Below are 15,569 nucleotides of genomic sequence, written 5' to 3'. Positions count from 1 at the left end.
AGTGAGTCCATGAATGTTCTTTAAACAGCTTTTGAGAAAAATAAGGATTGATAATTGTAGCATTTTGTTACATTCTGTTGACATGAACAGGTACAGTTTCATGAAGGTAATCAAGCAAAGCACCTTTTTCTAGTCAGACATAAAGCGTGTGCTGTAAGAATCCATTAAGAATCAGTAGGAGCTAGAAAACTTTTTTCTCTTAGGTACATACATTTTTGAATATTCTAAGTAAAGGCAAAAAAGGGAACATTACAAAGTAAAGTTGACAGTTTATTTCTTTAAAAACCTGATGTTTTAATGGGCAGAGAAGCATACTTTGCTATGTATACAGCAATTGAGCATACCACTAGTAAGGTCATTCTTTCAGTTCAGGCAAATACTAAGCAAAAAAACTTCACTGACATTTTGTACTTGTGTTCTGTTGCCAACTTCATTACTATTTTTCACATGCCTCTCATAGTTTCATCTTCTGGTGCACCTGTGTATTTTTTATTTAACAGTTTGTTGGGGGAGAGGTCTCTGCACTGAAGTTTTACACATACAAGATGAAAACTGGTGGCACTTACTTTGTAGCAAATACTCCATGGTGCATGTATTTAACCATGAAAAGTTTGTAAGTGAATTAGGAAGTGTGTCTTCTTGATTCCCAGACACGATCAGCTTGCTTATTGAAAAAGAAACAGTAGTTCTTATATAAATGAAAATGAGAAGAATTGGTACAGCTACTGCATTTAATCTGTACTTCTGCAGGAGCAGAACTTTACATTGGTCTTGGGATTTTTTTCTGTCCAATCTGTTGTTGTATAAAAGAAAATATCTTAACTTGTACTTAAGAAATCTTACATAATGTCTTTTAATGGAGACGTGTGTGTGTTTCTCTGGCTGTTGCCACATAGCAATTGGTACTACTACGTCAGTTTAATATCCTGTTTAGATTTCTTTGATTTTATATAGCATTTTAGTTTTTAACGTGTATGTTTTTACAAAATATTTTGGATGTGGTGATTTTTTTTAAAACCTATTTCTCTGGAAGAAAACCCCTGTACCTTTAGGAGTGCTTCTTCCTGCTTTTTGTGAGAGTGCAACTTTGTGTGCTGGAGAGCAGTGTTCTAGGTTAAGTGTGTGGCAGCGTTCTGAACAACTGTACTTGGAAGCTTTCTCTGTCATCTTCAGTGACTGTTGTGTTAAAATAAGCAAAATAATTCTTGGCTTAGTATCTTTGTACATTTTTTCCCTCTTCTGCTTAATGAAGTAATAGTACTAAATTTATAATAATGCTCTTGGGCTTTCCTCCTTCTCTTTAGATCTGAACCACAGTGGTCTAGGATCCCATTATGAAAATTCTCACTGGGGACCAGTCTCTTCAAATAGTGACTCCAGCACAAACTGGGATAAAGTTATTGTAGACGGCTCTGACAAAGAAGCATGGCCATCAATCACTGGCAGTGACCCAGAGCTGACATCAGAATGTATGGACACTGACTCTGCCTCTAGCTCTGGGTCAGAGAGAAACCTCGTTATAATGGCTTCAGGGAGCACAGGTGGTGAAAATGATGGCATTCGAAATGGCATTGGACATGGTTCTCAAAATAAGTTTGTGGTTGGTAGCAACAGCAATAATGTGGGCAATGGAAGTATTAATGGGCCATGGGGTTTATCCCATGGAACCATAATAAGCACATGTCAAGTTTCTGTGGATGCTCCTGACAGCAAATCTGAAAGTAGCAACAATAGAATGAATGCTTGGGGCACCATAAACTCTTCATCAAATGGAGGGTTAAATCCAAGCACTTTGAATTCAAATGGCAACCATGGTGCCTGGCCTGTATTGGAGAACAATGGACATGCCCTGAAAGGGTCTATAGGGAGTGGTAATCCTGGCACAAGTATTCAGTGCAGTACCATAGGTCAGATATCTAATAGTCAGAGTATTAACTCTAAAGTGGGTGGTTCAGCCCATGGTTCCTGGGGAAGCCTTCAGGAAAATTGTGATTCTGAAGTAAATGGTACAAGGAAGGTTTCGTTCAGTGGGCAACCTCAAAACCTTAACACTGAAATGAATGGACCAAATAACACTACTAACTTTATGACCTCTAGTTTACCAAACTCTGCTGGTTCAGTGCAGATTAACGAACTGCCTAATAATACAGGGCATGGGGCCTGGCGTGTGAGCACAATGAATCATTCTCAGATTCAGGCCTCTCCAGTTACAAATGGCACTTCCATTTCTCATCTTAGCAATGGTGAGACGAAAAATGGTGGATCTTATGGTACTACATGGGGTGCCTATGGTTCTAATTACTCTGGAGACAAATGTTCAGGCCCAAACAGCCAAGCTAATGGTGACACTGTGAATGCAACTCTAATGCAGCCAGGCATTAGCGGGCCTGGCAGCACTAACTTTCAAATCAATGGGAATAAAGGAGGAGGGGTGTGGGAGGCAGGGACAGTCAACTCCCAGAATATGCCGTGGGGAAGTGGAAATGGTGCAAGTGCTGGCGGGAGTAGAAGAGGATGGGGCAACCCTGCACAAAACACTGGCACTAACATTTCAAACGGGGAGTGGAGTAAACTGCCTAGTAATCAGCATTCCAATGAAAGTATGAATGGAAACAGCAGGAAGTTTACGAATGGATGGAAATCTACTGAGGAGGATGACCTTAACAGCCAGAGTTCTGCTGCTTCTCAGATAACTGAGCAGAACAGCGCATGGGCCAAAACAGGTACGGGGGACAGCGAAGGTAGTTCGGAGAGCACTGGATGCCACGAAGATAGAGTAACTACGGAAGGACAGAATCGAGAAAGAAGGAAAGTTGACCAGCATGCATTACTCCAAAGTATTGTGAACAGAACTGACTTAGATCCACGTGTCCTTTCCAACTCTGGTTGGGGACAGACTCCAATCAAACAGAACACTGCCTGGGATACCGAAACATCACCAAGGGGTGAAAGAAAAACTGACAATGGGACAGAGGCCTGGGGAGGCTCTGTGACACAGACTTCCAGCTCAGGGGGGTGTGTGGATAGACCTAGCCCTAATAATAATGATACCTCATCTGTATCAGGGTGGGGAGATCCAAAGTCTGCTACAAGGTGGGGAGACTCCAAAGGGTCAAACAGCCAAGGGGGGTGGGAAGAAGATTCTGCTGCTACAGTAATGGTCAAGAGCAATCAATCATGGGGAAGTGGCAAAGAGGAAAAGTCATCTTGGAATGACTCACAGAAGATCAAACAGGGATGGGTAGATGGACAAAAGGCCAACCAGGGTTGGGCAGTTTCTGCCAGTGATAGCTGGGGCGAAAATTCAAGAAGTAACCATTGGGGTGAGGCTAAGAAATCCAGTTCAGGAGGTAGCGACAGTGACAGATCAGTATCTGGTTGGAATGAGCCAGGTAAATCAAATTCTGTTACTTGGGGAGGTAATAATACAAACCCCAATAATTCTTCGGGATGGGATGAGCCTGCAAAGTCTAATCAGAGCCAGGGCTGGGGAGACCCTCCTAAATCCAATCAGCCTCAAGGTTGGGGTGATTCGTCAAAGCCAATCAATTCTCCAGAATGGAACAAACAAGATGTTGGCTCTTGGGGAGCACCATCTGCCACAAACAAACCCCCAGGGTCAGGCTGGCTGGGCGGACCAATGCCGGCACCAGCAAAGGAGGAAGAACCCACTGGCTGGGAGGAGCCATCCCCTGAATCAATACGCCGTAAAATGGAAATTGATGATGGAACTTCTGCTTGGGGTGATCCAAGCAAATACAACTACAAAAATGTGAATATGTGGAATAAAAATGTCCCAAACAGTAGCAGCAGTTCAGACCAGCAAGCACAGGTACATCAGCAGCTACTGTCTTCAAGTGCCATGTCTAGCAAGGAGAGCAGTTCGGGTTCTGGTAAGACTTGGTTTTACACAAATTTGAGTTTTCTGTTAATTGTAAAACAATTCTTTTGTTCTTGCTTTATATACAGTATTTTCGTTTCAAAGCAAATAGTGGAAGGTGCCAACAAAGTACTGCTTTTATTTATAAAAAAACAAGTAACGGCAATGCTTATAGGAGTTTGATATTTTTATACAGATCGGAAGATCTGTTCTAGGTTTAAATAGCTTGAGTAATAGAAGACTAGACAGCTCTACTTGAATTCTGGGGTGTGGGAACACAGAGAAAATACGTTATTTGATTCTGAAACAGTTAAAACTTAGTGTTGCCAAAGAGCCCCAAAAAAAAGCATTGAGCTGCTACAAGACCAAATGAAGGGTGATGGTTTTATATGGACTCAGGATCAGACCTTCTGATCTTGTAGTTTTGGGAGCAGTGAATAATGATACTTGCAGACGAGCTTGTGTGGTGTTTATGAAGTATTTTGTGCTCTTTTTTTAAGTACAAAGATGACTAGCTTAAATACAATGAGCAGCTCTTAGGAACTTAATATCTTAGGAATTTCTGTTATCAAAATGTAATTCTTTACATATAAAATCTGTATTTTTGTGAGGTTTTTTTAATGAAACGGCTTACAGTTGTAGTAGTTACCTTCATACAAAATGTAAATATGTACTAATATGCTTTTTATTGTATGTTATAGATCTAGAAAAGGCAAAACACTTGAGTCTCTTTAGATAGCTTTTTTTAATTCTGTTTAAAAACATGCCAATAACTCATACTGCTTTAAAAAGGTTGGGGAGAGCCTTCTACTCCAGCCACTACTGTAGATAATGGAACTTCAGCGTGGGGTAAACCCATGGATACTGGTACTAGCTGGGGAGAACCCATCAGCGATGCAGCAGGCACCTCTGGCTGGGGAAATGCTTCTCTTGGTCAACAGGCTTCAAATAAACCTGGTGAGTGCTTTCCGTGTCATCTTTGAATAAGGGTATTTGAGGACGATGAACTGCCTTTATAGAAGCTTTACGTTTTTGAGGGCTTTTTTATCTTGAAGTAAACATAAAGCTACTTTCTGTTAAGGGAAGTCAGTTGCTACTAAAATGTTAATATGTTGGATTTTTTTTATTTTTTTTTCACAACCAGGGCCTAAATCTATGCAAGATAGTTGGTGTGGAGATGATATGCCATTGACAGGCAGTCGTCAGACCAGCTGGGAGGAAGAGGAGGATGTAGAGATTGGAATGTGGAACAGCAGTTCTTCACAAGAAGCTAACCCGTCTTTAAATTGGCCACCATATATGAAAAAAATGCCCACAAAGGTAATGAGGAGGTTGAGTCAAGGGTTTTGCACTGTTCTCATTTCTGAAAGCTAAGTCAGAACAGATTGCTGCCCTGACTGCAGTACCATTAAAGTTTAATCTTCATTCATAGCATTTTATGATGTAATTTAAGCAGTAGGTGGTAAATATCTTCTGAGTATCACAGAAATTCCTTTGTATTTTTAAGGGAATAATGAAAGGTGGAAATAAACAAGATGAAACATGGATCAATCCATTCATTAAGCAATTCACAAATCTCAGTTTTTCAGTAAGTATTTACCTTTGCTTGGCTTTACTGCCTTCTTTGAGCACTAGTTATAATGCACAAAGATTAAAATGCTTAATTACCCCGTGTTCATTTTCATGGTATTTTTCTTTTTACCGCCGTTTGTCTCCCCTATGGCACCCATCCCTTTTCTTTGCATCATCATTACAAAAAGACCTATTTATTGATGAAAAGTGTTTCCGTAAACACCCAGGTATTCATCCGGTAGTCTCTTGTTTTACTTAATGTTACATATATGTTTTGGTGAAGATACCTGGTTTGAATCAGGTAACAACTGAAAGGAGAAAATGCTTTAAAATAGCATCTGATTTGTCTTGATTTTTTTTTTCTTGCAGGTTTGAGTTGAAATAGTATATATGAATCTCTTTGGTTTAGCTGTTAAAATATTATTATTAAATAATTATGATTCATTTTATTACTTCAGAGAGAATCACCAGAAGAAACCATACAGAGCAATAAGATGGACATGTCTGGAGGTGAGGAGAACCTAGCTGAGCTTTATTACTTTCCTTTCCAATCTCTCTCTTTTTTAAATCTATATATAATATATATAGTTATAGCTATATATAGTTAAATATATGTTTCCCTAAAGAAAAGGAATACCCTTGTAGAGGAAAAAAAACTTGTGCATGTGGGTAACACGAAACACCTGAATCACTTGGTTGCTATAGTAAGGTTATCCATAAATCAAGCTAAGCTTATGTATACGAAGCTGACATGAAAGAGTGTTTTCAGGGTGTGGTGGGTTTGTTTCTTGTAATATAAGTTTGTAGATTGCCTTCTGGATACCTTCACTAAATATAAACAGAAATGTTCTGAATACCACACTCGCTCATTGTGGTTCATTCTTGGAAACACATTTTCAGTTCTAAGAACTAAATTAATATGAGCAATCATTTTAGAAATGTTTAAACCTGAGTGTAAAATGACTTGTGAGCAGTTTTATCTTTATTGAATCCATTGACTGTTATGATTCCTCTAGCAAATAAAAGTTAGTATAATTCTTTAATGCATTAATAAAAATATATTAAATGATAGAATATTTAATTAAAAGTAATTGTAGCTGCACTTTTATTCTAGTTTAAAATTGGATATTTTCACTTTTGGGCTCATATTTTCACATTTGGGCTCATAGTCTATTTTGTAAAGAAATTGTTCTTTGAATTTTAGATTTTAATATTAATGGCAAGCTTTAGTTAAATGATTTTTTAAATTTGAATTTAAAACACCTGCTTGGAAAGTAATCCTCTTGCACTGTATGCAGTGAAGTATTAAATGGACTCCTTTACTGCTGCTTATGTTTTGATCTTCTAGCTTGCCTAGTAGAATTAAAGATAAAAGATAACTTAAAATTTGCTTTTAATAAACACAAATACTTTAAATTTAGTTTAGTTTTGGGGGTTTTTAGCTAAACAGTTTTTTTCTTAACTGAATCAAATACAGACATTTGTGTAGTATTTCAGAGACCCTTTAGTCACCTAGGATGTGGTAAAGATACTACTTCAAAGCCAAAACAGTGCTTATTGCAACTAAAAAAAAAAAAAAAAAGGCATTAACAACTAGAAACTCAAGTTTAAACAGCTATACGTTCTTGTTTTTAAGAGAAACCTGAGAATAATATTTTTGTGAAGCCTAACAAAATCTGTTGACACTGTGCTGATTCCAAGTTTTAAGTTGTCATTGATTCGTAGTGTTTCCTTTCCCTTTTCAGTAAAGCCCAGAGCGCTGAAAGCTAAGCTGATGTTTTCTTTTATTAGTATCTAGCTTGAGAGCAGTATTAGTTCTGCCCTTCTTAAGCATAAACTGGCTTTGTGTGTGTCTGGAAAATGGAATAATCTTTCATTCAATGTTGTAGTCACATCTCACCTTTTCTTAGGGTTATTGCAAGATAAGCGAATGGAGATGGATAAGCATGGCCTCAGTGTTGGAGATTACAATCGTGTGGTTGGAAAAGGCCCTGGTTCTCGTCCTCAAATTTCCAAAGAGTCTTCCATGGATCGCGGTCCTTACTTTGATAAGGTTAGTGGGTGTCTTACTGGTGGACACTTCTAAACTTCATTGACTCTGCATTCTAAGTAGTTATCCGTGTGCTCCTTAACTTTCTGCATTTAGTAGAGAGGAAAACTAGGGCTTTCTTGTTAATCTATAAGATATGTTTTGTTCTTTTTAACTTACTGATATATAATACTAAGCACTTTCTGTAGCCGATTTGCAGTGCAAATGACTAACCTGATCTCTTTTGTTTTCTGCCTATTTTCTGCTGGTGCTGGACTGTCATGTGACTCTTCCCTTCTGTTCCTGGCAATGGTTTCTCCCTTCTGCTTGCTTGCTGGCTGGTTGTTGCGCATCGGTTTGTCTGTCCAATCAGGATGGCATTGTAGCAGACGAGTCCCAAAACATGCAGTTTATGTCCAATCAAAACATGAAGCTTCCCCCTTCAAATAATGCACTACCTAACCAAGCCCTTGGCTCCCTAGCAGGGCTGGGTATGCAAAACTTGAATTCTGTTAGACAGGTAAGGCTGTGTGCATATCCTTGGCATGTTACTTGACAGCATTTAATACCTTTTGATATAACATCCTTGCTACCTATGTGATTGATGTGTGTTTAACTTCTAATTCAAATGTATAGGGGTGGGAGAAGCAGCAGAAGAGGTTTATTGTCACTAATTGTCCATCCTTTCCCCAGAATGGCAATCCCAGTATGTTTGGTGTTGGTAATATAGCAGCACAGCCCAGGAGCATGCAGCAGCCTCCAGCACAACCTCTTAATTCATCTCAGCCTAATCCACGTGCTCAAGTGCCTCCTCCATTACTATCCCCTCAGGTAACTGAGTACATAGAACATTCTATGTATAAACTGCCAAAATGCTGCTTCAGAAAATTGTGGTTTGCTTATTGGTGTTGCTGATACTTAGTCTGTAAGTATTTGAAAACCTATTTGGCTTGATCCAGTTAACCAGAGGTTATAATATTCTACATCTAGTATAACTAATTGCATGTTACTGTCAGTCACTCTTCATACTGGTCCATTTTGCAGGTTCCAGTATCATTACTGAAGTATGCACCAAACAACGGTGGCCTGAGCCCACTTTTTGGCCCACAACAGGTAGCCATGTTGAATCAACTGTCCCAGTTAAACCAGCTTTCTCAGATCTCCCAGTTACAGGTAAGCTAACAAAGCTAGTCGCTCTGTGTTCTGTTTGAAAGTCTAAGTAGAGACTTATGTCAGCTATAAACTGTTCTTAAAAAAACCACCACAAAACACTGTCTCCTAGCGGTTGTTGGCTCAGCAGCAAAAAGCGCAGAATCAAAGAAGCATGCCTTCTGGTGGTCGTCAACAGCAGGAGCAGCAGGTAAATAAATATGTTTATTATTAACTTTTCAAACTATCTTTAAAAACTGTTCTTCATCCTGAGCTGCATTTCTTGTTATAAATTGTAGTAAAGCCTGCAAGAGTGAATGGGGTTTTGACTTGGCTTAGTGCTGGGGTTTTGCTGTGCTAAGATTCACAGAACCCAAAGATGTGTTTCTTTATCTTTCTTTAAAAGTGGAAAAGCTTTTGCCTATTTATATTGTAACTGCTCTGTCTTTTTAAGGGTCGATCTCTTAGTATGCAGCAACAGATGATGCAACAGTCCCGTCAGCTTGATCCAAACCTGTTAATGAAGCAGCAAACTCCACCCTCTCAACAGCAGTCACTCCATCAACCCACCATGAAATCTTTCCTTGAGAATGTCATACCCCATGCTACTCCTGAGCTACAAAAAGGGCCATCACCAATAAATGCATTCAGCAGCTTCCCTATAGGTGGGTTTCTCTGCACTAATTTCATACAGTCAATTAATGCTCATAAGGCACACAGCCTTTCTTTTCACGTTGCCTGTCTCCTCTGAAAACAATAGTGATTGTAATCCCGTTAGCACTTACAATTTTAATGGAAGTAGTAATTCTTTGTGGGGCTTATCCAGTTATCTTTGTTCACCAAAGAACTTCTTTTTCCACAAGTACACTCATTCCCAGAAGTGACTGTTGGTATTTCAGTGCTAAATGCTTTACGTTCTTAAAGAATGTGTATCTCCTTTTATTTCTTTTTTTATCTCTGGGTCCCAAGGATGACACAAAGTCCTTTTGCAGCTATGATTCCTTGAGCTAAAGGACTTTTAGAATACATACAAAGAATTCATTGATGTAGTCTCATTTCTTTGGATTTTAAAAAAATTTTCAATTAATTGGGAATTACAAAGGTAGACCAAAATGTTACTTTCCCTTTTAGTGGTTTTATCCAGGAAAGAAAGCTTTTAGCTCTGCATTTTTAAAGAATGGTTGTCTCATTTCAGGCAAAGTGTCTGAACACTTATAAATACAAACGTCTGCTGTTTCTTTCTCCCTACATTTCCAGGCTTCTGTCCAATTTCTACTTCAGAAATTCCAGGCTTGTATATTTTCTCCTTACTTTAGGTCCCTTTTTAATGCTATCTTATACTTACTACAACTGTATACCATTTACCTCTTGTTCTTTATCCCCTTTTTTTTTCTCTCCTCCTCTTCAGTTTTTGCTTTTCTTCTACGTTATTCTAATCTGATCATTTATGTTGGGCTGATTTCTTTTGCATTCTCATTGCCCTTTGTAGAAAAGTTTGTTTATTTAATAGAGACTGCTGCTGAAGTCCTTGTGCTTATAGGTGGAGCGTTATGGAGCCAGTGGGTCGGTGCAGACCATGCTGTTGCACTGCATGTGGCACACTGGAATTCTGCTTGTGGCCAGTCTTAAGTGCAGGCTGCTGCTTAATAGTTGCTGATGATTGGCATCAAGATCTAACTACTGCTTTCATTCAAAGGGCAAGGCATAAACATGAAGTTTGTTTAGCTATTAGAGGCACTATGTTAGGTCTAATGAAAGGAATATTTAACTTTCTCGCCAAACTTCATGCTGAGTAATTGCATTCTGCCTACATTAGGTTCCTTTCTGTTTCATTTCTTGAGTTGTTGTATACTATTGTTAAGTAGCTGCTTTCGCACCTTAATCATTGCCACATTTCAGGAACCTGCAGTATATGTAAGATTGCTTTGGGATCCCTTTGGAGTAGTACTGTATAGTGATACAAGAAGTGGAACGACACTCGGTCCACAAGTAAAAGCTTAAAGGTAGAAATAGTAGGTTGCTGCAACTTCTTCACCCTTTAGTGGAAAACTAGGTCAAGAGGAGTATTGGTAGCATCCTCCGAGTGCACAAAGTATCGTAGCATAGGCATGTAGGGAAGGAGCTGAACTTGCCCAGTTGTCTTCTGGAAAATCTTGCAGGTATGTTATTTTCTCCATGTTCTAATATTAGCATCAGGACACCTAGCAACAAAAGAAGGGAGGTCCTGTTTGCGTTCTGGGGAACTGAGTTTGTTGAGATTCACCAGATATTGTTCATCAAAAGCAGAGATTGGGCACGGGTGAGGGGGGTGTCCTTCTCTCTAGTTGACCAGTGCTGCAGTCACATCCCAATTCATTTATAGAATTAAGTCTTTCTAATATTAAAAATAACTTTTTCTGCCAAATAGTGAGTATAGCTGAACAATTTAAAATCTTCCACAATTGGATATGAAGAATTACTCCTGGGAAGACTGTTTAAATTATAGATTATGTCCAGGGACTGATGTTCATCCCTCAGTCCACAGGTTTCAAATACTAAGCTGTGGACATACATCTGTGCCTGCCAGGGGGCTGGCATTAACTTTATCAGCTACATGTGCCTATTTGCCAGCTTGTGATCTTTTTAACCCTTCTTTTAGAGGTGTCTTCTGCAAGCTTCTTCAGAGTTAGAAGAAATGTTTTTGTTGTGCACAGGTTATTGCTTTGCCAACAGCAAAATGCCAGAGGGAGAGGTGTCAGAAACTGAATTGATTGGACTTTTTCCTTTTTTCTGTTTCAGCTATTGATAGTTGTGATGTTTCTTAAAACTTGGCTGTCCTGTTACAAGACACTTTCTCTGAGGCTTTTCGAGGGGCTGCTTTTCTGGCATCAACATCTGCTCATGCCTTTAGGAAAAAACAAGTGGAAAAAACCAACCAAATAAAAAACCCAAGCCAGCTTCTATATGGCAGTGAATATCGACTTAGGAACAAAATTAAGCACTAGTTTCCGGTGATGAATGAAGGTGTTTCTAGTAGAGATTTGAGAATTTCCCTGTATGTCTCTGGCCCTAAGTTAAAATGTTGTAGTGGTTTATTTTCAGAAATGAAGCGAATAGATCTGAAGGGCTGGAAATGTAACAGGTATGGTTGTGAATTAAAGGTTCTTACAGACCTGGAAAGAGAGCAGGCATGCCAAAGTCAAAAGCATGGGCACATTGCTCGAGCCTAGACTAGCGGGTTCTTACAGATGCTTGGATTGATTTGGGTTGGCATTGTGTTTATTCTCTGACAGATAAACATTTTGAAATACAGACAACAGCTTAGAACAGGCAAAGACAAGTTTTGATGTTTTCTCTTACTGAGGTTTCAGTACAGTGTGAAGAGGATAAATGGAGGAGGGGAGTAGTATTACTTGTGCAGTTCCACACAAAGTGCTTATCTCTGTGCTAGTGTGGAGCTGGCGAGGTGTCCTGTTGAACAGCCCAAATAAGAATGGGAATTTCTCCTGCTGAGAAAAGTGTCTTTTAGAACTGAGCGTAGCTTGTTGAAGTACAGTACTTCTGCTTTGTACAGATGAGATCAGTTGTGCTGGTGCTAGACTGGTGTCAGAAATGCCACATTTTTTTTAGATGTTTACATTTTATTTTCTCTAACTTCCTCAATGGCTTCTTCCACTGACATTTCTGCATGAAGACATGCGCCGAGAACTTCAGAGTGCCTTGCATTGCTTAGCTTAGCTTCTGTCTATACTAAGTTCACTGTATTAAATGCTAGAATGTTTCTCAAAAACAGAGACTAGGAAGCATGAAATAACCATAGTAATATGCTCTTAAACTTTTATTAGGACAATAATGGTAATTAGCAAAAGAAAAACATTTAGTCTGTATTTCACAAGCTGTATGTGTTTTTAGGAATGAACTCAAACTTGAATGTAAACATGGATATGAGCAGTATTAAAGAGCCACAATCTCGATTGAGGAAATGGACTACAGTTGACAGCATTTCTGTGAACACATCATTAGATCAAAACTCCAGCAAACATGGTATGTTAAATATGTCATTAAGCAGTATTTGACATTATGCATGAGATTTTCATGTTCTGCATATAAAATGCAGGGTTGCTATATTTAGGCCTGTAGTTGTAACTACTGTGTTGCTTGTAGCTGTCAGAATTTGTCTTGTGTTATCTGTGCCAAACTTGCTGCTTGTCCTGTACAGCAGCCCTTAGCTTTCCTGAACGTTTTTACTTACAGAAGTGATCTTGTGATGAGATTTAGTAGAAACCTTGTGCAGAATTCCTTTTTAACCAGACTTTTCTTTAAGCGTGACCATTGCTACTAGCTTTACCTTAATCTGGATTGGAATGCTTCATATATTTTTTTAAAACCTAAAGCTTTAGATTTTCTCGCTTTGTCTCCCCACCACCTCCCACTGACCTTAAGGTGGTTTATGGGGATTTAACTCTGTGCACGCATTCTGGTCACGTCTGACATTTGTAGTTATAGGTTTTGGTTATGAATGTGTACGTTTGCATTCTAAAAATGGGGAGAACTTAGAAGGCTAGTACCATTGCTGTACTTAGTTTTAGAGAAGGCGGAATTGGTTGCTTCATATTTCATTCCAGTAATCAGGATTCATATGACATTTCAACTGTTTCAGTTGCTTGAAATCTCATCCAGTTAAAATTTGAGTCTATAGCACAAAGGTTCTGTGTCTAAAGATAGTTATAAAATGTCTCCAGTCTCCTGTTACTGTTCAGTCTTCAGATTGTTTGGATATTTTTAGATCTGTCAGCTGTTTTACTACTATGAAATGACTTGCTGCCTTAAGCATCTAGTGGAGATATCCTGGTACTGCACTTCTGAACTTCATCTGGTTGTTACAGATGAACAGAAGTTGGTAGTGTTGGTGTTACTTTAACTGTAGGTAATGTTTTCTGAATAATACTAGGAATTTGATTATTTCAATTCCATATTGCATTGAAACACTAGTAAAAGTCATTTACTTCCTCAAAATTGTAGGATATCTTTGGCTTTGCTGTGTAATAACTTCTAGACTTCTCCTTACAGACTTGCACAGAATCAAATAGATTGTGTACAGTGCTTTCGTTCCTTGCTCTGCCTCCAGTGATTTTTATTTTTCTCCCCTCCCAAGAATATGAGTAGAATTTACAGAGCTTTGCAGTGGCTAAAGATCGTTCAGGTTTTGTAGATGTTCCTTCCAGGAGCCCTCCCATCAGAGAATATATTCACTACCCCTGTTACCCAGTTGAGGTCTCACAGAATGCTCTTACCCTCTTGAATTAATATTTTGCTTAAATTTAATAAGTATACTACTTTAATGAGATGATTTCATGGGAGATTATTCTTTCGGTATTCTCATGAATTGTTCGGAGACATAGCATTTTAGAGTATGTAATCCTGTATGCCTTCCTGTATAACTTGACATCATAAGTGGACAGTATGCTGCTATATATTTCATGAATGTTTTACAGGGGTATATTTGTATAAGGATATGAAAATATAAACATTGGCTATGAAAAATATTTTATGACTTTTTTTTTTTAATTAGGTGCTATTTCAAGTGGTTTTAGGCTGGAAGAGTCTCCATTTGTTCCATATGACTTTATGAACAGCAGTAATTCACCAGCCAGTCCTCCTGGATCTATTGGGGATGGCTGGCCCCGTGCCAAATCGCCTAATGGCTCTAGCAGTGTTAATTGGCCACCAGGTAGGCAATGCCGATGCTTGCTTTTTGCATGGTTCTTACTGTTCAGCTGCATTTCTTCTGGGTTCCTTGGTCATTACATGTGGAGGAGACAGGGAAACAGCCTACAGAAAAGCATTAAGGGTGTGGTTTTATCAGATGAAAATTGAGAGCAGTAGTTTTAGTGTACAAAGAGAAGCGTATCTTCCTGCTTTGAGATTTTACACTGGTGAGACAGGACCAGAAAAACTAGAAATGAAGTGAATAAAGTGAAAAGATGACTGAATTAAATGCTTAAAAGGTTTTGGATTTTCAGTCATTTTCAGTATTGTTTAGACAGCTATTTCCTGTTTAAAAAAAAAAAATCAAAATAAACTTCTTTTCTGAATCTCTATTCCTAGAGTTTCGTCCTGGTGAGCCATGGAAAGGTTATCCAAACATCGACCCTGAAACTGACCCTTACGTCACTCCTGGCAGTGTCATAAACAATCTTTCAATTAATACTGTGCGGGAAGTTGACCACCTCAGGGACAGGAACAGTGGTATGTTCGGATGCTATGTTTTCTAATTGTGTGCTAATCTTCCTTCAGGCACACAGAGAGACTGTTTACTTGGAGATGTGTTTGCTACTTGCTCTTCTCCTTGTTTGTCTCTTACATTGTGGATTTCACAGCTGAAAAGCTCATCTTTGGCTCAAGCACTGCTGCTTCGTGCAATGTACCAGATATTCCAAGAATGCGGGTAGAGTGAGCAAACGCTGCTGATCTGCATTCTGATGTAATTCTGTGCACAGAGAGGCAGTGTGTTTGCAAGTAGACAAGCAAAACTTGGCAGTCTAGCCATCGCAGTACTGTAATGAGCTTTGTTTGCAGTGAGTGCAGGGTGCTTCCTGCCGTTGAGCATGCCTTTGGATGAAGGATGAGCACTGAGAAGAATGGAGGAGGTCCCCGATCTGAGTGTGCAGATGTGTTCAGTCTGAACTACGAGTCATGCCTTTTAATTGCAGTGCATTTGTGATGCACTGTGCTGTGACTGACTTCTGTCTTTATTATAGGGTCATCCTCATCTTTGAACACCACGCTGCCTTCAACTAGTGCCTGGTCATCCATTCGTGCCTCCAACTACAATGTTTCCCTCAGCAGTACAGCACAAAGCACTTCAGGTGATGTCTGCTTGTATTGCTCTGAGCTGACGTTTCTTCCCCTTCATGTACTTCGGGGGGGGGGGTACTAAATGCTAATTAAAAGTAATCC

General features: G+C 39.1%; 1 protein-coding gene across 8 annotated transcripts in view; it reads left to right on the top strand.

Moving 5' to 3' along the window:
- TNRC6A (trinucleotide repeat containing adaptor 6A) overlaps positions 1-15,569 on the top strand; it is a 54,716-nt gene that overhangs the window by 34,696 nt on the left and 4,451 nt on the right. For all 8 annotated transcript variants that reach the window (XM_075767916.1, XM_075767917.1, XM_075767915.1 and 5 more), the window contains 14 exons: positions 1,305-3,893; positions 4,673-4,837; positions 5,025-5,200; positions 5,388-5,468; positions 5,911-5,962; positions 7,363-7,505; positions 8,175-8,312; positions 8,526-8,654; positions 8,764-8,841; positions 9,085-9,295; positions 12,522-12,653; positions 14,182-14,340; positions 14,718-14,858; positions 15,371-15,478. In XM_075767916.1, the coding sequence (XP_075624031.1) occupies positions 1,305-3,893; positions 4,673-4,837; positions 5,025-5,200; positions 5,388-5,468; positions 5,911-5,962; positions 7,363-7,505; positions 8,175-8,312; positions 8,526-8,654; positions 8,764-8,841; positions 9,085-9,295; positions 12,522-12,653; positions 14,182-14,340; positions 14,718-14,858; positions 15,371-15,478 (4,302 nt within the window). The remainder of the gene's footprint in view (positions 1-1,304; positions 3,894-4,672; positions 4,838-5,024; positions 5,201-5,387; positions 5,469-5,910; positions 5,963-7,362; positions 7,506-8,174; positions 8,313-8,525; positions 8,655-8,763; positions 8,842-9,084; positions 9,296-12,521; positions 12,654-14,181; positions 14,341-14,717; positions 14,859-15,370; positions 15,479-15,569) is intronic.

This window comes from Balearica regulorum, chromosome 15 (genome assembly GCF_011004875.1).
Source record: "Balearica regulorum gibbericeps isolate bBalReg1 chromosome 15, bBalReg1.pri, whole genome shotgun sequence".
In the NCBI taxonomy this organism is placed as follows: domain Eukaryota; kingdom Metazoa; phylum Chordata; class Aves; order Gruiformes; family Gruidae; genus Balearica; species Balearica regulorum.
Note: the sequence above shows the minus strand (reverse complement) of the source record. Positions and strands in the feature narration are given on the sequence as shown.